Source organism: Otolemur garnettii, unplaced genomic scaffold (assembly GCF_000181295.1).
Source record: "Otolemur garnettii isolate 467f Iridium unplaced genomic scaffold, OtoGar3 scaffold00012, whole genome shotgun sequence".
Classification (NCBI taxonomy): Eukaryota; Metazoa; Chordata; class Mammalia; order Primates; family Galagidae; genus Otolemur; species Otolemur garnettii.
The window spans coordinates 30,546,369-30,566,253 of NW_003852407.1; the positions used below are offsets into that span (position 1 = coordinate 30,546,369).

At 39.7% G+C, this 19,885-nt stretch overlaps 1 protein-coding gene across 2 annotated transcripts in view; it reads left to right on the forward strand.

Moving 5' to 3' along the window:
• CLUL1 (clusterin like 1) overlaps positions 1–17,636 on the forward strand; it is a 26,346-nt gene extending 8,710 nt beyond the window's left edge. For both annotated transcript variants that reach the window (XM_012802045.2, XM_023510258.1), the window contains 4 exons: positions 2,033–2,465; positions 7,732–7,860; positions 11,457–11,671; positions 17,460–17,636. In XM_012802045.2, coding sequence (XP_012657499.1) covers positions 2,033–2,465; positions 7,732–7,860; positions 11,457–11,671; positions 17,460–17,636 — 954 coding nt within the window. The remainder of the gene's footprint in view (positions 1–2,032; positions 2,466–7,731; positions 7,861–11,456; positions 11,672–17,459) is intronic.
• Positions 17,637–19,885: the final 2,249 nt, after the last annotated feature.

Below are 19,885 nucleotides of genomic sequence, written 5' to 3' on the forward strand. Positions count from 1 at the left end.
AAAAAAAAAAAAAAAGAAACATCTTGACTTTCTGTCTTGTATTTGTTATTCGTGACCATGTTCCGACTAGACTGTAAGCGCTTTGAGGGCAGGGATTGTATCTTGTCTTCATTTGACCATTGTAGGCATCCAGTAAACATTGATTGAATTTTATTTTGAACCATAGTATTGTAGTCTCTGATTTCAGTCTGCTTTAAGTTTTCACCCTGGAGGCCACATATTTGAAGACATTCTCTGCCTCCTGAATCTCTCCTTCGCTGTGCTTGCTCTCGTATGTAGCGTGCACACACGTGTGCGTACAGCCCCCTTCTGCCTGAACTGTGTACGTCCAGTGGGACTGGCATGCTTTCTTTTTGTCCCCTTCGGCTATCTTCTGGGCAGAGGAAATCACAGATGGTCATGACCTCAATAGGACGAGCTCTGCCCTATAAAAGGCTCCAATTGGCCTGGATTTCTCTCTTCTTTCAAGAAGTGAGCTGAGTTAAAAGAATTAGTGGAATTTCACTCTCCCGGTGAGAGCAGGCACTAATTAGTGTGTGCGCCTGGCTTGGCAATGCCATACACAATTACAAAGGGAGCAGCCACTGTGGTAATGGATGTGCCAAGTTAATTTGCCTCCACGGTTAATCGCATCTACTCTATTTTTAGAGCCACTGTCACTCTTATACCAGTATATATGGTGGAATATGTACCAGCTGGAAGTCTGGAAATCTGGGGGCTGTTCTCATCTGGGCCACTTGTGTGATCCTATGAAAATTTCCAGGGGCTTTAAAGTTGTGTCCTTGTGGATTTAGTCAAGTAAACAGAAGCTGTAGAGGGAGAGGCAATTAATCCCTTCAGATCATTTTCTCAGAAAGGCATCAGGCCTCTAAAAATTCCTGGAGAATTCTTTAAAAATCACAGGGATGATGATAGAGCAGTAATGTTCAGTGGTCTGCAACACTCAACAATCCATATCACTATCATATAAGTTCAGCTCTGGTCTTCCCAGACCTATTGCTGCATAGATGAAGCAGAGCATAGGATGGCTGCTGGAATATTTTCTTCCACTAAGTGATTCCAGAAATTCTGCAATTAAAGCTTCATTTCTTTGACTATAACCAAGGAGGGCTTTGATTACTATATAACCATTCCTAAATAACATATAAGCTGTACTGGGCTAAGTTCAGCATACATGTGTTTCCTGTCCATAGACTAATTTATAAGATGGGAAAGAGGAAAGTATAAAGACATTAATCACATTCCTCTAAAAATTATTTTTAGAAGCTCACCCCTGTAATCCTAGCATGCTGGGAGGCCAGGGTGGGAGGATCTCTTGAGTCTAGGAGTTTGAGATTAACACAAGAGCAAGACACTGACTCTACTAAAAATAGAAAAAAATAGCTGGGCTTTGTCCCAGCTACTCAGGAGGCTGAGGCAGCAGGATCACTTGAACCCTGGAGTTTGAGGTTGCAATGAGCTAGACTGATGCCATTGGTGCTCTAGTTGGGCTATAACTTGCCAACAATATGAAAACTTGACCTTTTCAAGCCATTGATGGGCAAATGTAAACAAGAAAGAATGACTCTTTCCACAAAGTCAAATCCAGGTGCAAGAGTGTTAATATTTATATTATTTTAAAATTAATCATCCATTCCTACTTGCCCAGGATTGTTCTTGATTTGGAATGACTACTGTAAGTTGACTTTAAAATTTGCAATAAGAAATGATCCAGGGTGGCACCTGTGGCTCAGGGAGTAGGGCGCTGGTCCCATATACCGAGGGTGGCCAGTTCAAACCTGGCCCCGGCCAAACAGCAACAACAAAAAGAAATAGCTGGGTGTTGTGGCTGGGCGCCTATAGTCCCAGCTACTCAGGAGGCTAAGGCAAGAGAATCTCCTAAGCCCAAGAGCTGGAGGTTGCTGTGAGCTGTGACACCACAGCATTCTACCGAGGGCAACAAAGTGAGACTCTGACTCTAAAAAATAACAAATAAAAAAATGATCCAGAAAGAAAATAAATATTTATTTTATTTCTGCTCCCCACCCCACAGATTGGACAGTTTTTCAGGAAGATCTATCAGGGTCTATTTCCCTTCCGTGAAGATGATGAAACAGATCTCCCCATCAGTGAAAAGTTCCCGGAGGAAGACTCCCAGCTGACCCACATGGAGGACGTGTTCAGCCAGCTGGCTGTGGACGTGAAATCTCTCTTTAACAGAAGTCTTAATGTCTTCAAACAGATGCAGCAAGAGTTTGACCAAGCTTTTCAATCATATTTCATGTCAGATACAGACTTCATAGAGTCTTCTTTTTCTCCAGCTTTGTCCAAAGAGCCAACAAAAAAGGAGGATTTTGTGCAAAATTGGGCCCTTCCCAACTTCTTCCAGCTGTTCTGTAATTTCAGTCTCTCTATTTATGAAAGTGTCAGCGAAACAATTACTGAGGCACTGAATGCAATAGAAGATTTACCAGAGCAGGACAAAGGCAAGTATTAAAAGGTTACTTTTTCTCAGATGTCCATACTGAAGTCAGGTTGTGTTTAGCTTCGGAAATGGTAGCTGCTTTCTGAGTCTTTCCATAGCATTTCTTAAAGTGACAATTTATGAATAATCAAAGTTTCAGAGCCTCTTACGAGAAGCTTTGAAGTCTGCCAAACACCATTCCTCTTCTGTCACTGTTGAAAACTCTCGTGCTGTTCTCTCTTTTGGGAGCAAATTTTCAAAGCTGAAGGAAGAAAATGCTATTATGGTGAGAATTTGAAAAACACAATTCCTTCCTGTATTCCTATGTAGATGTCCCTCTCTATCCTGCCTGAACATGAGGGGATTTCTTTATAAATGGGTCTTGAATCGTCAACTCCTAGTTTGTGAAAAAGCTTAGCTTCACATATAACCAGAGCAATTCAGCACCTCTATACCCTTCTCCGTATCACTGTCGTTCTTTAACTCAGAAAGTTTATGCACCAGACCATCTAAAGTTTATGCATAAACCTGAAACTACACAAACATTACATAAGAATTACCTTCTAGCGATACTAATCATGCCTCATAATATTCCATATTGGTAAAACAATGAGGCTTTATGTTTTAAGGTAGGAGATATATCTTTGGGCTTCTATGGAGTATCTTAGACACAGCATTTCAGAAATGAGAGCTGTCAGTGTGGGTGAAGAGCATTTCCGTGGTTATTGTATGGACCACTCAGCCAGGTAAAAGGCTGAGATGAAAAATAAAATGGGCTCCTTCCAGCTGACTATTCTCCAGTTATGTCTTCTGTAGCTGACAACAACTGAATCAGGTTCCCAAAATTGCCATGACATTGCATAACTGGCCTCCATGGGGTGGGGCTTACCTCACATGGTTCAGAAACTGAAGCCAGGAAGCAGTTCCTTGTATCCGCCCGGACTCCGTTGTTCCATGAACAGAGAAGAGCCATCGTTACTAGAATTGTTGGGTTCTATTTTCAGGTCCAGCAGACATTTCTTGTAAGTCAGGTCGTTTGTCTGGTATTCTCTCCTGAGGTTCCAAAATCATCGAATATATTCTGAGAAGCATCAGGCCAGTAAGACTGAATCTATCCATGCTGGGGTGGTATCTGATAATTTTTGCCTAATCTTTTAAATATGTGGATATCAATTGTCCTGGAATAATACTCAGAATGTGTTTGTTAGAACAAAGTGGTGTCTCTCCTTCATACTGTGTAGCAACTTTACACATGTGATCCACATTTGGATGGGCCTGGGACTGGTAATGATTGAAAATGTAAATAATTTCCTAGCCACTCAACTCCCTTCCACCCACCAACCAAGACCATGGGTTTCCACCATCTGCACACAGCCAGGACCAGCTCTGACTCTCAGTTTCTCAAGCACACCTTTCCCGTCACACTGCATCCACCTCACTGATAATCTAGATGGCCAAGATCCCTTGCAAATGAAAATATTAAAAAAAAAAAAAAAGGAAAAGAAAGAAAAATAGAAAACAAAGCGTATGTTACCCTATTATATTCCTTTCTCCAATATCCCTTCCTAGCCCGAAGGTACACAGGAAACTCCGCAGAGGAAGCATTCTGCTCCCACATGAGCAAACATGGACTATTTGTCAAGAATAGTCAGGCAGAGGCTATAGAGCATTTGTCTGTGGTTTCCATCCCTTGTCTGAACAGGTGGTCAGTGAGGAATGAGCCTACTGCCCCTGGAAAATCTGCCTAATGAGTTGGCATTTGGTGTATTTCCCTTTCTGGTAGGTAGGCAAACTAAAGAGTGCCCAAAGATACCCACACCCTGATCTCCACAACCTGTGAATTTATGTTACCTGACAAAGAGAAAGTAAGGTTGTAGGTGAAACTGAGGTTGCTAATCCACTGACTTCATAATAGGGAGAGGATACTGGATTATTGGAGTGGTTTCAATGTAATCATAAGGGTCCATAATGTGGAAGACAGAGGCAGAAAGGAATCAGTAGAGACAGCAGCAAGAGAAGGACTTGGCTTTACTTTGTTGGCCTTGAAGGGAGAGAGGAAGGGGCCATGTGTCAAGGAATGTAGGTGCTCTCTAGAAGCTGGGAATGGTATGGAAAAGAATTCTCCTCACCAGTCACAGTGGCTCACGCCTATAATCCTAGCCCTCTGGGAGGCTGAGTCAGAGGATTCCTCGAGTTCAGGAGTTTAAGACCAAGTCTGAATAAAAGTGAGACCTCCAGCTCTACTAAAAATAGAAAAATTCGCGGGCCATGGTGGCGAGTGCCAGTGGTCCTAGCCACTTGGGAGGCTGAGGCAGTAGGATTTCTTGAACCCAGGAGTTTGAGGAAGGAAGGAAGATAATTTTATGATTGTGGGTCAGCACAACATGAGGAACTGTATTAAAGGGTTGCGGCATTAGGAAGGTTGAGAACCACTGCTCTAGAATCTCCAGAAAAAACCAGCTTAGCCCACACCTTGATTTGAAGGTATCTTGATTTCAGATGTCTGAAGTGAGACCTACTTCAGACTTCTGCTCTAGAAGATGGTAAAATAATGAATTTGTGTTGTTTCAAACCACTAAGTTGATGGCAGTCTGTTAGAGCAGCAATAGGAAACTAACACACCCTTCTTCTCAGTTACAACTTCTGTTCACTGAGACAGTTTTGTGTATCCATCAGCCTTCATGGATGGGCCTTGCTGGTCATGATAGTGCTAAGGGCCAAAATTAGAAAAATAGCTAAAACTGAAGCATGAGCAATGATAAAAGGTCGGAAATGCCTTAATATTTAATGTTACTTTTTATTTTATTGAGTGTGCTTTCTTTGTAGTCTCCATGTGGAAGAAATTCTTCCCTACCTTGGTCTAGAAAGACCTCAGTTCCTGCTCTTGTGATTGTCTTCACTTGTCTTATAAATCCCTGGAAAGAACAAACAAGATCACGTTCTACTGTGGTTACCCACAGTGCTGAATGCCAGGAAATGTGGTTCTCATCCTGCCCTACAGAGTGTTCACTGACCTTAATTTTCCCACAGGTGAAACAGATAGGCAAGTGGGGACAGTGGGTGATTTAACACAATGAAAGTGGCTGCCTGGGAGGCTGCTGAGGTTGTGCCTCAGCTTGTCTGAGTGAAGTGATAGATTAGCCACCAGTGCAGGATGGGGAACTGGTGTCAGAACCACCTGGAATCTGCCATGCTGGACCAGGAGTTAATCTAGATGCTGAGAATATAGCAATGATTATGACCCAGCCCCTGACTTCTAGGAGCTCAGTCCAGAGTAAGGAAAGTAGGCAGATTAGTGGACCATGACATCACCATATCCTAAGTGAAATGTCGGAAGAAGGTACAGAATAATGACAAAACTGAAATGACAACCCTGAGTCTCTTCCCTAAAGAGGCTCAGAGTCTAACAAGAAAGATTAGAAAGCAAACACGACAGGGGAGGTGCCTGTGGCTCAAAGGAGTAGGGCGCAGGCCCCATGTATGGGAGGTGGCGGGTTCAAACCCAGCCTGGTCCAAAAACTGCAAAAAAAAAAGAAAGCAAAAACTACATAAAACTGGGATGAATTCTACACTGAAATTCTTATGCGGGGCAGAGAGGAGGGTCCAGGAAGGCAGCCAGGAAGAACTGAATTTCCAGTCACCAAAGGAGATGCTGCCTTACCTATCAGACCTGCTAACAGTGCTTCATTGTTTTTGAACAATGGACTTCACAGTTTACCTCAAAATAAAATATTTTGTTTTTATATGTTGAGGGTTCCATATAATAGAAAATTCTCAGATTGTAAATCAGCGGTACATTTTTCCTAATGTCTCATGCTACACTGAGAACGACCAGTTTTCTTTTTATGTGTATAGTTTTTTCTCCTAGAAAAAAAATAGGATCCTCAAACTGTGATTTGCTTTAAGACATTTTCTTTAATCTTTGACCCAATGTTCATAACATTATATTTATTATGTACAAAAGGTTGGACAATTAAGTTCATGAACTCATTCTAGAAAAAATGTTAACTACTTGATTGCTGAATATAACTATAGTCACCTTCTAAGTACTCCCCTGGGGAAGGTTTGCACCGATGCTAGCACCTACTCCATCTTTCAAAGCACTTTTTCTAGGATGAGTTCACGGACTTAATTGTCAGACATAGTACGATGACAGCTCTGATAGCTGCTCCAGAAAAAGAGTTCTGAAATTGCTTTGAAGGGCAGACTAGGCCCTGGTATCAGTGCAGAGCTTCCCAAGGGGAGTATTTTGAAGGTGATCATAATGATATTCAGCAGTGAGGTATGGAGCATTTTTTTCTAGGATGAGTTTGCAAACTTAATTGTCTGACCTCAAATATGAAATGTAAACAAGAATAGTAATAACATAAATATCGCTCACTCAGCTTAAAAAGTAGACATTTCCAATGTCTTTGGAACTCCAGTGTACTTCCCAAGTATAACATTAAAAATACAAAATAAGACCAGGTGCCGTGGCTCACGCCTGTAATCCCAGCACTCTGGGAGGCCGAGGCAGGTGGTTCACCTGAGCTCAGGAGTTCACAGACCAGTCTGAAGAAGAGCAAGACCCAGTCTCAAAAAAATAAATAGCCAGGCACTGTGACCCGCCTGTAATCCCAGCTACTTGGGTGGCTGAGGCAAGCGGATCATTTGAGCTCAAGAGTTTGAAGTTGCTGTGAAGTATGATGCCACAGTACTCCACCAAGGGCGACAAAGTGAGACTCTGTCTCAATAAAAATAATTAATTAATTAGTTAATTAATTTAATTTAAAAAAATAAAACTTTAAAATAATTATTAGAGGTTTCTTTTTAATAGAGAGAAATCTCTAAAAAATGGATTACAATCACCTATTTCCTTAATACTACTGACATCAAAAATATTAATGATAAAAATAAAACCCACTAACTTTAAAATAATTAACATATATAAAGGAAGAAAATAAATGAAAGCAACCTTCTCCCACCCCATCAAGTTCCTTTTCCAAAAGATAGTTGCTATTAATAATTCTTCATGATTCCTTCTAGAAAATAGAATTACATGCCTTAATGTGATTGTGTGTGTATACTAATTCCTATAATGAGATTCCTGGAGTCAAGGAAATGGGTGAATTTAATATTCATAGCTGTCAAATTGTCCTAGAAAATGGTTGCACAAATATGCACTCCTATGTTTGAATAACAGGCAAAAGATTTTGAAAGCACTGGTGAGACAAAGCAGTGACCTTATCTCAACTTTGGTCAAGTCCAAGGTCTAATGACCTAACCTGTAAATGTTGCATTTCCTGCAGGCCCTGACCAGGGACACTTGATGTTACCTGCACAGGACAGAAGATTGTGTGGGGAGCTCGGCCAGAATTCGTCAGAATGTTTCAAATTTCATGAAAGATGCCAAAAATGTCAGGATTACCTATCTGAAGGTAAATAACCACTATTTTCTCGAGGTTTCAATAGTAATCTGGACAGAAGACAAAAATCTCCCTTTCACAAGCATGATGGATTCCCCAGCCTTTCTTCTAGTACTTTTTCATGTGCTGGTTCCCATCTGGCAATGTTCAGTGGAGGCTTGTACATTTTTATTATCTCATAGTATGTCATTCTTTCACTTTCTCATATTCTCTAATTGTTTCCGTGAAATATTTTATTGATTAAAGACCAAAAAAATTAAAAAACCCACCAATATGTGCGAAAGAGGTAAACAATGGGCAGATTAGGGCAATTCCTCTCTGTTCTCACTGCAAAGGGGAAAAAACTCACCAATGAGGGAAGTCTTTCCATTGTGTAAATCTACCTTCAGCCAAGTGAGATCTTTTTTCCGGAAGTGGCATGCGTTCTTTCTCATTGGTAGGTTTAATTATCTAATTTATATTTAAATAGGGAAAGTGGCTTCTCTTCATAAGCCCCAGGAACCCTGTCCCTCCTAGACTTGGCCAAGAGTGACCTTTCTCCTTCCTTCCCCAGGAAATCACCCTCCTCTTCCTCATCTCTCCCCTCATCCCCCTTTCCTTCTCCTGACTATAGTTACTCCTCCTACTTCACCCAGGTCATTTGGCAAATTTTCTTATAAAATATAGTAAGTGCTTTTCATTCCTATGCTTCTGCATTTTATCTCCCTAAAGCCTTAAGGGATACAAATTTAGAAAGTGTGGCTAATGGCTTGGAGTAGGAGATTGCAAGATATCGTTGGAAGAACACGAAGAACAGAAACTAATATATATCACTAATTATCCTGACACTAGCTTGTGATTTGGTGCAAGTCATCTCGCTGTCTAGGCCTCAGCGGAGAGATCTTTAAATAAGATAATCTTTGAGTTCTAACAAAATTATTCTATAAATTAAATTCCGGAAAGATCAGATTATAATTTGTTAACTGCAAAATAATAGCTTTCGTGCCCTTAAATCCCTCAAAGTCACGACCACTGGAGTAGGAATTACGTTTACAGAAAGAGCAAAGAGCACAGGCAGAAATTCCTCATTGGCTATCTCTCCTCAATCCTCTAACAGTGAGTGATTCGCAACAAATTCAGCTGATTAGAGACATTATATAAATTGGTTCATGCATAATATTTTATTTCATACAACAGTAAGCTTTTCCCCACACTTTACATACGACAAAACTCCAAGAGCTTCATTAGCAGCTGAAGGTCACCCAGGTGATTGCAAACCAGAAATTCAGTCTGGATCAGTCTGACTCTGAAGCTCAGACTCAAGCTCATACCCACTGATCTTGTTCTCCATCTTATTGGCTGCATTCCAAGGCGGTGGGGGGGGGGACTTAGAGATCATAACTCTGAACTTCCCCCCATTGGTATGTACCCGTTGAAGGGGATTCCCCAAAGTATAAATTTATGGATTTTTTTTTTAGTTTTTTCTGGATTATTTAAAAATCATTTGCAAACAAGTATACAGATATAATTTATCTACACTCATAAATGGAAACTCCTATACTTCTATATCATTGTTTTCAGAAATAGTTCTTTTAGCATTAAAATTTACACATTGCTAGCTCATGTTATATGCAAATTTAAAACTGTAAAGAAGAAAAGAAAATTGGGTCATCTGGATTAAAAATGACCACCAAAATGGCTCTACGGCCTTAAGTTGTGCCTAATTTTATTTGCAAAAGTAATGAAGTACAACCTCCAATGAAGTTTATTTACTTCGTTTGGTTTGAAAATAGTTTCTGAGCCAAAAAGGAAACTGTATTAGATCTCCCTGTTCTCCAGATATTTTCAACTATCCACCAAGAATCTTTCCTGAGGCATTTCCCTTTGTGTTCACAAATCAATATGTTTACTTTCTTTGTCCTCAGGTCAAGTATCTAAAGGGAAATTTAAATTACTATTACCAAAATTTTATGTTTGCAATGATTTTAGGCTTATCATGGCCAAAACATTAAAAATATACAGTGCATACTTAATCATTATTGTTGCATCAGACATTCCATACATTAGGTCATGTATAAGATTCCATTTTAGACAAACAGTAAGGTTTTTCACCCACGTTACAGATGACAAAACTGACCCTACACATATGTAGTATTTGTGTCTATGTCATTGATACACATAGCTATATAATAGTCTATGTGTATGCCAGCCACACTGAGCAAATGTTTTACATGTTTTTCTACTGCCAAATTATCATTTTCAAAGTTAAAAACATGATTTATACAAGCAAAATGTGCACGTCAAAAATTAATTTAACTTATTAATGAAGGGACCAGTAGGGTATTAGAGCTGGGCAAAAGGAATAGACGAAAGACTAGAGCATTTATAGTCAAGGACAGACAGAATACCAAAATATGACAAAATTAGATATCAAACTAGTAATCAACTAATTAAAAATGGTAACTTTTGCAGTTATCTTCCCTATCAAACCAAAATAATTTACATCTCTACTGAACAAAAAACATTTGCAACTTTTCAATCCATAATTTATATCTAACTTCTTAGGGTCTGGCTCTAACCAACAGTAAATAGTAAGGCCGGTGAAGGATCATTTCCCATGGAATTAAGTGATCTTTGGAGGGGCCTAAATCTGAGGCAATGATTCAGTACGACGTGGAAAGGACATGCAGCTATTCTTTTGCTTTCTCTCCAAATTCTGGATAATTTTCCTTAATAATATAAATGTTATTGCTTATGTATTCTTTTGCAACTTAGTTTTTCACTCTGTGGTTGGAGAGTGTAGCCAGAATACATGCTCTTCTAGTTCATTAATTCACTGGTATATGTCTGTCTGTGTAAACATATCACAATTTATCCATTCTCCAGTTGAAGTACATTGGTTTCCAAAGTTTTGTTCTTACAAACAAATCTTGTACATTTTATCATATCATCATTTTGTCTCTTCAGTTGACATTTGATTTACTTTCGCCTGATACTAAGCACATAGCTGTAGTTAAATCTCTTTTTTTTTTGCAGTTTTTGGCTGGGGTTGGGTTTGAACCCGCCACCTCCGGTGTATGGGGCTGGTGCCCTACTCCTTTGAGCCACAGGCACCACCCATAATCTCATATTTTTTAAATATAATATTAAATATTCCAAAACATCACAAATCATTTTATTCTCTATACTATATTTTTTGTCCCAATTTTAAGTGGATTCACTCATGTGGTTCTTTTCCTTTTTTCCTGTACTAATTACTGGTACTGGACATATACATGCAAATTCAAAATAGCAGTTTCCTTTTAAGAGGATAAAGGAGACATGAAGTGAAAGGTACATGGTAGGGGCTTCATCTGGTTTCTAATACTATGTATAGGTGGTAGGTGCCTGGAGTTCATAACAAGAAGTTCTGTCTCCTGCCCAGTTTCTGTTAAGTAAAACATATAATTAACAATTAAACTAGGTCTTGTTTGAAACTGATGACGGTAATATTAGCAATTACTCCAGAACAACAGGAATCTCATAGACAAAGGGGGAATAGAAAAGGCCAAGGCTGAGACTGAAGCCCTTGCTCCCCACCTCTAAGTTTCACGGACCTTTTCTTCACTGTGTCACTTTCTATTTCTTAGACTGTCCTGATGTACCTGAACTACATGCAGAATTAGATGAGGCCCTCAGGTTGGTCAATGTATCCAGTCAGCAATACACAGAGGTCCTCCGGATGACCCAGCAGCACTTGGAGGACACCTCCTATCTGATGGAGAGGATGAGATGGCAATTTGGTTGGGTGTCTGAACTGGCAAACCAGATCCCAGAAACTGAGATCATCTTTAATTCAATAAAGGTGAGGGAAAGACCCAAGGGAAGATCTGGAGATTATCTGTGCATACTTTGATTCTTCTGTTAATGAACTTATTAATTACATCTGAATTTGTTTTCTGTAACTCAGGTCTTTTTTTATTGTATGGGATTCACTGAGGGTACAAAGAATTAGGTTACACTGATTGGCTTTGTTAGATAAAGTCCCTCTTATACTTGTGTCCCCCATCTTCCTTCCTCCTCCCCTCTCCCCACTGCCTCATCCCCCTACCCCACCCTTTGTATTAGCTCTACTATTATCTCCATACTTGTGATGCTTTACTAAGAAGAATGTGTTCCACCTCCATCCAGGTTAATACAAAAGATACAAAGTCTCCATCTTTTGAAATGGCTGAATAGTATTCCATGATATACATATACCACAGCTGTTAATCCATTCCTGGGTTGGTGGGCATTTAGGCCATTTCCACATTTTGGTGATTGTAAACTGAGCTACAGTAAACAGTCTAGTGCAAATGTCCTTATGATCAAAGGATTTTTTTTCTTCTGGGTAGATGCCTAGTAGTGGAATTGCAGGATCAAATGGGAGGTCTAATTTGAGTTCTTTGAGGGGTCTCCACATTTCCTTCCTTGTATTGTTTGCAGTCCCACGGGCAGTGTAAAAGTGTTCCCTTCTCTCCACAGCCACACTAGCATCTACACTAGCTTTGAGACTTTGTGATGTGGGCTGTTCTCACTGGAGTTAGGTGATATCTCAGGGTGTTTTGTTTTTTTTTTTGAGACATAGCCCCAAGCTTAGTCACCCTCGATAAAGTGCTGTGGTGTCACTCTTGAGCTTAGGTGAGTCTCCTGCCTCAGCCTCCCAAGTAGCTGGGACCACAGGTGCCCGCCACAATGCCCGGCTATTTTTTGGTTGCAGCTGTCATTATTGTTTTGATGGGCCCGGGCTGGATTCGAACCTGCCACCTTAGGTATATGTGGCTGGCGCCTTAGCCACTTGAGCCACAGGTGCCGAGCCCTCAGGGTGGTTTTGATTTGCATTTCTCTGATGATTAGGGATGATAAGCATTTTTTCATGTTTGTTAGCCATTTATCTGTCTTATTTAGAGAAGGCTGTATTCATATCTCTTGTCCAGTGATATATGGGATTGTCGGGACATTTTTTGTTGATTAAGTTCTCTGTAGATTCTAGTTATCAAACTTTTGTCCAATCATAAATCCAAATATCTTTTCTATTCTGAAGGTTATCTATTTGCTGTGGTTGCTGTTTCCTTGGCTGTAGAGAAGCTTTTCAGTTTAATTAAGTCCCATTTGTTTATTTTTGTCATTGCTGCAATTGCCACGGAAGTCTTCTTCATAAAATCTTTGCCTAGGCCAACATCATCTAACATGCTTCCCAGGCTTTTTTGTAGGATTTTTGTTATTTCATGTCTTATATTTAAATCTTTTATCCATCTTTTTTTTTCTTTTATCCATCTTGAATCAATTTTTGTAAGTGGTAAGAGGTGTGGGTCCAGTTTCTGTCTTTTACATGTAGTTATCCAGTTCTCCCAGTAACATTTAGTGAATAGGGATTCTTTTTCCCTACATCTGAATTTGAAAACAAGCTGTGGGGTGGTGTCCATATTTCTATTGTGATTGTATTCAGACTGACTTTACTTAATGTAGGTCATGGTCTTTAGAAAAAAACAAGTAACTATAAATGAAACCAATTTAAAACATAAAGCACTTTCTAATCCAGAGATTGCTAATTCTGCTTCTAGTTATAGGGCTATCCCTGGCAAAAGTAACCTTGAAGAAATCTGGCCAAATGCCTTTCTTAGTTTTTAAGAAAGAACACTGATAGGTAATTTGAGATCAATTTTTGATTCCAAAACTTACCAGCTAAGTAAGCTTGGGTAAGTTCCTTAGCTATTCTAGGACTCAGTTTTTCCACCTGTAAAGTGGGGACAGTACTAACTATCTTAAATGTATGTCTGTAAAGTGATAGTATAGGTTCCTTATACAAAATAAGACACTTGTCTGTTACAGGTCTTATTCATTTTTTGACACAATAAAGCTGATGAGTTATCATGAGAATTAAGCATATTTATACATGAATCATCACATAAAGACATACTGTTATCTTAAATTGCACCTACACCATGACTTCCACATTCAATTACTCTTTTTGCATAACGATAAACAGTGACTTTCTTTCCTGAGATGTGCTCCAGAGAGAGAGAGAGAGACACGTTACAATCATAGACAAAGGGACTAGGGTAGTGATTCCTAAGGAGGAAAAAAGACTCAGACACAGAAACCACTGGGCAGAGCAATGGAAGATGCGATATTCAGTGCAGCTTGTGATGTTGGTGCCCTGCCCAGATGCCTGAGGATCCCTCTTAGGGTTGTTGCTGGCGCTAACCGCTTCTCCCTGCAACCTTCTCGGAAAGATTGCCCCTAGGCACTTGTGTTCTGGAGCTCCCCATGTACTCAGTTCCTCAGCTGAGGCTGAGGGGCATCTGAAGCCACATCCTGGTTAAATTTCTTTCTCTTCTCTAGTTTCCTTTCCTCATCCCCTTAAAAGTTTTCCCTGAGAGGATTCCCTTATAAATCACTTCTGTCAGAATCTCAGGCTCTGCTTCCAGTGAATTTGACCTGTGATATTCCATCGTTTTGCTCCTTTCCAAACTACAAAGTTGAAAAATTTTGCATGGTTTGAGAATTAAGTTTAGAAGGTCACAAGCACATTAAACAACATAATCAGTAAACACACAAAAAAATAGAATAGGGCAGACTAGAAGAGACAACGGTAGCATGCATTGTACTTAATAAAGCATACCCATGTCATGTCCATGTGTGTTTTGAGTTGTGATATAAAATGTGTTACTGTAGACCACAGCCAAAGGGTTTTGGAAGCCCCTGTTCCAGCATTTGTTGGCTTTCTGATTCCAGTGTATTACTCCATTAGATCATACTCTAGGAGGGTAAAATAATTCAATATAGTTCATCATCCTCATATACAGACTTTTAGTTTAATGAAAAGTTCTTTTCTTGAAGAATACTTTTTTTTATTTCTTTGATTTATTTTTATTTTTATTTTTATTTTTTGAGACAGAGTCCCATCCTATGCCCTGAGCAGAGTGCAATGGCATCATAGCTCACTGCAACCTCAGACTCAGGTTGTGGACATCCCGCTGCCTCAGCCTCCAGAAGTCACTGGAATTACAGGCACTCACTGAGAGGCCCAGCTAGGTTTTTCCATTTTTTTAGGAGTCAGGGTCTCACTCTGGTTCAGGCAAGTCTCCAACTCCTGAGCTCAATCAATTCTCCCTTCTCAGCCTCCCACAGTGCTGGGATTACAGGCGTGAGCCACTGCACCCGGTGAAGAATAGAATTTTAAGAAAAATTTTAGCAGTGCTTTTAAACTTTAGAAAGCTACAGCTAATGTATAGTTGTTTTTTATCATTATCATTATTTATCATTCTATGCTTCCATTTACTTCTGTTTTAGCATCTCTGAGTAACACTAACAGATCTATCTAAAATTCTTCATATTCTTAGCAAAGTCACTTCTATATAAAAACCTCCATATGAGGCCGGGCACAGTAATCCCAGCACTCTGGGAGGCCGTGCAGGATGGATTGCCTGAGCTCACAGGTTTGAGACAAGCCTGAGCAAGAGAGAGACCCCGTCTCTAAAAACAGCTGGATGTTGTGGCGGGCACGTACAGTCCTAAGTACTCAGGAGGCTGAGGCAAGAGAATCGCTTGAGTCCAAGAGTTAGAGGTTGCTGTGAGCTATGATGCCACAACAGTCTACCCACAAAGTGAGACTTCTGTCTCAAAAAAAAAAAAAAAAACAAAGAAAAACTCCATATGAAATAAAATTATGGTTTCCCATTATACATTTTTATAACACTCATCACTAAAAAGAATTTACTAAGTATCAGGTAATGTTTTAAGAACTTTTTTCATACATCTGATCATTTAATCTCCTTAGTGATCCTATAAGGTAAATGGAAGTATTTTCCTATTTTTTCAGATGAGGAACAAAGGAGTTTACGCAACTTAGCTGAGTTCAAGCAGCTAGTAAGTGGTTAGAACTAGAATTCAAACTTAAGTACCCTTTCTCCAGAATCAGCAGACTTAACCACTTGGCTGAACTACCTGTAAAAGTTATTTTTCTCAAAGTGGCTTTTATTTCACCATGTAATGCAAACCTGTACAAGAGCAAGTACTGAAAAGGAGTCTTATGTAAGAAATACACAAATTCCAGTAAGTGAGAGCAGTTGTGGCCCCTAGTTATAGTTACATGGGTGTTTGGTTTAAATTACTGTATTAAACCAAACAGGAATGCATTATGCAGTTACCTGTGTTATAGTCACAAAAAAGACGGAAAAAAGTTATGCTAGCTATTCCTTTCTCAGCTAGAGTTGTAGAAGTTCCAGTTTTAATTTGGCCTCCTAATGTTTTGGCTTTAGTTTCGGTTTTTTGTTTGTTTATTTTTGTTAAGGGAATTTATTCCTAAAATAGTTCTGTTAAAATCACATCAAGTCATATACCAGCTCAGTTGTATTTATTTATTTGTTTATTTATTGAGACAGAATCTCAAGCTGTCGCCCTGGGTGGAGTGCTTGTGCTGTCATAGCTCACAGCAACCTCTAACTCTTGAGCTCAAGTGATTCTCTTGCCTCAGTTTTTCTATTTTTAGTAGAGATGGGGGTCTCACTCTTGCCTAGGCTGGTCTTGAACTCATGAGCTCAAGCAATCCACCTGCCTCGGCCTCCCAGAGTGCTAGGATTATAGGCATGAGCCATCACACCTGGCCAAGTCAGTTGTATTTAAATGGCCAAAATCAAAGAATAGATACTTGCACTTGAGAATTTATGAAGAGTAACCAACTTGCATTTCATATGATTAGTTCTTGCCAAAGTCACACATACAACCATAAATTGTAAATTTCCTAGAAAAACTCAGCGCAAAATTGTCTTGTACCAGCAGAAGAGAGGGACCTGTCATGACCCGGTGCAAAGAGGGAGAGTTTGAGTGGAAAGGTGGGACATGAAGAGGGACACACACAAGAACAAGACACACACGAGATGAGAGATAGGATGGGCTCCAGAGGACTGACGCCACTGACGTTTGAAACGTGGAAACAGCTTTATTTATGATAAGGTTGCATAAATCTTAACACATGTAGAGATCAACCTTCAAGAGGAAGAACTGTGTGCTGGCCGACAAGGAAAGTCTGCACGGGCTACGTGCATTTCCATTTGGCAAGTGGAAAGAAAGTTGTTAAGGGAGGAGAAGTGGGTGGGGGTCGCTCCTTGAGCATTTCCCAGGCTGTGGGGGCCCTGCTGCCCACAGCCCACTCTCTGCACAAAACTGAATAGTGCTCACCATTCGACTTGCTCACTCACATTTTCCAGCTCCCCTGTAGCTAAGTGTTGTCACACAGCAGATTCTGGCCAATGAAAGGTGGGAAAAAATGACAAGGGGATTTCTGGACTGAGAGAGTGGAGAACCTGTGTGTGCATCTATTCTCTTTCTCTGCAGAGGGCACAAAGAAAACCATAAGTTATCTGCTATAACCATGAGATTATGTGGCTCCGTCAACCGAGGTTGTCTGAGTGTCTACTTGTATGGAATTCTTATAACGGGCATGTAACATGAGTGAGAAATACATTTTTGTTGTTTGAAGCCCCTCGAATATTAGGGCTAACTGTTACCTCAGCCCAACCTAGACTATCCTGACTAAAGTAGTATTAAATTACTAGTGAATGTGTACTGGGACTTAGGAAATCTTTTACTGTATAATCCTTCTTCTCTAGGTAGTTCCAAGTGTTCGTGAAGATAATTTTTCCAAACAAAATGAAACAAGCATCCTGCCTTCTTCCAATTTCACACTCAAGAGCCCTCTGGAAGAAAGTGCTGAGAGTTCTAACGTCATTGGCTACTTAGTGGCCAAAGCTCTACTTCATATTAAGAAACATTTTAAAAGCTGGTAAGCAGAGTGCCTGATTAGGAGTGCTTTGTGGACAGTAATAGATGATTTCCTAAAAGGAAAAAACAAAACTAGTGGGCGGCTCCTGTAGCTCAGTGGGTAGGGCACCGGCCCCATATTCCCAGGGTGGTGGGTTCAAATCTGACCCTGGCCGAACTGCAACAAAAGAATAGCCGGGCATTGTGGCGGGTGCCTGTAGTCCCAGCTACTCCGGAGGCTGAGGCAGGAGAATTGCCTAAGCCCAGGAGTTGGAGGTTGCTGTGAGCTGTGACGACACAGCACTCTACCAAGGGTGACAAAGTAAGACTCTCTGTCTCTACAAAAAACAAAACAAAACAAAACTAGTTTTTATAACCTAGGAAGTATGTTCAACTGTTATGCCCGAAATTCTCCCAAAAGGCCCCAGCAGACAAATCCGAGACACACTCCAATGTAAAAGCAAGAGGTGAGATTTATTCAAGCCCAGGCCTGGTCTCTCCTGGCATGCAAGCCAAGGAAGAGCCTCGAACCCGGGGTGGAGGAAGTTTTTATGGGGTACAGAAAGCAAGAGGGGTAGGGTCAGATACGAGTACACTTTTTATTGGTGGTTGGTGATTTCATTAGTAAAGGAGGATTTGGATTGGTACAGGTGAGGGGTGGGGGAAGGCAGCAGGGAGTGGCTTTGCAGGTTTTACTGGCAGAGGTTGGGGCGGAAGGGCTAGGAATGGAGTTTATGCAGGAAACAGCTAGGAGTGGGGCTTGTGTAGTAAACAGCTAGGAATGGGGCTTGTGTAGTAAACAGCTAGGAGTGGGGCTTATGTAGTAAACAACTAGGAGTGGGGCTTATGTAGTAAACAGCAAGACGGAGCTAGTCTGACCCTCTCACAACCTCATTAACAATTAAAGACATGAAAACAAACAAGGTATCATTTCCTGATTTGCAGATTAAAGAGTCTCCACAATGTCCTGATAGAAGTGCAATGAAATAGAGATTCTTTCTTAATTTTTAATTAAAATCATAACAGTATACATTAATGGGCCATAATGTGTGATTTGATATATAATGTGGAATACTTAAATACTTAAGTGATTAACATAGCCATCATCTCACTTATTTTTTGTGGTAAGACATTTAAAATGTACTCTTAGTTATTTTGAAATACATCTTGGCATGCTGCACATTAAGTGAGATCCCACCAAATGCCCTCCGTCCTCCCATCCATCTCCCTCTCCTCTTCCCCTCCTCTCCTAACCCCTCCCCCTGCCAGACTATATTTGTGTTTTCTCATTTGTATGAGTGTGTAAGTGTTTACATACTGGTTTCATAATACTATTCGGCCATAAAAAAAGATGGAGACTTTATATCTTTTATGTTTGCCTGGATGGAGTTGGAACACATTCTTCTTAGTAAAGTATCTCAAGACTGGGAGAAAAAGTATCTAATGTGCTCAATACTGTTATGAAATAGGAATTCTTTCTTTATTTATTTTTCTTATACATGTGTATGTTAGGTTTCCACTTTTGCCTTCACAGAATTAAAAAGGCTAAATTTAATGACAATAACAATGTTTAACATAAGGACTGAGAACAAAAACCTCATAAAGAACCAATGAAGATAAATCCATTCAGAAAACAAATCAGACGATTGCTGCAACAAAATATGAAGCAATAATAATAGTAATAATGCAAAGAAAGTAATATTCACATTGTCAGATAGAAGTATGTCCATTATAGAATACTTTGATTGGTTAACTTCTTCTTATTATTTTGTTTTTTCCAAAGTCTAAAAAAAAAGACAACTAATATTTATAAATAAAAGTAAAAGATAAGTAGGAATTCTTCTGTTACTGTATCAAGGGCAACACAAACTAGTTTTGCCCTTTTGAAAGTGATTTGATTATGCATATGAACAGCCATATATAGAAAGTAAATGACCACCCCCCAACTTCTAGAGCCTGCTCAAACAGCCTATATCTTTATGATATAGTAATTTCACTTCTGGAATCAATCCCTAAGGAATAAATCTAAATTGATTAAAAGTTCCCCCTCCAAGATCTATATCTGCAAAATTATTTAAAATAGTAAAAATATAAAAAAACCTTAATGTTTAGAAACAAGAACTATAACCAGTAGATTATGGCTAAGTGCATTCAGTACATTCAACGAACCCATTAATAACGTTTATAAAATTTAAATAATAACTTGCAAACTAGGCAAAGTCCTTGCCAAACAAGGACTTTATTATACACCCATCTGTGAGATAATATTGTTATC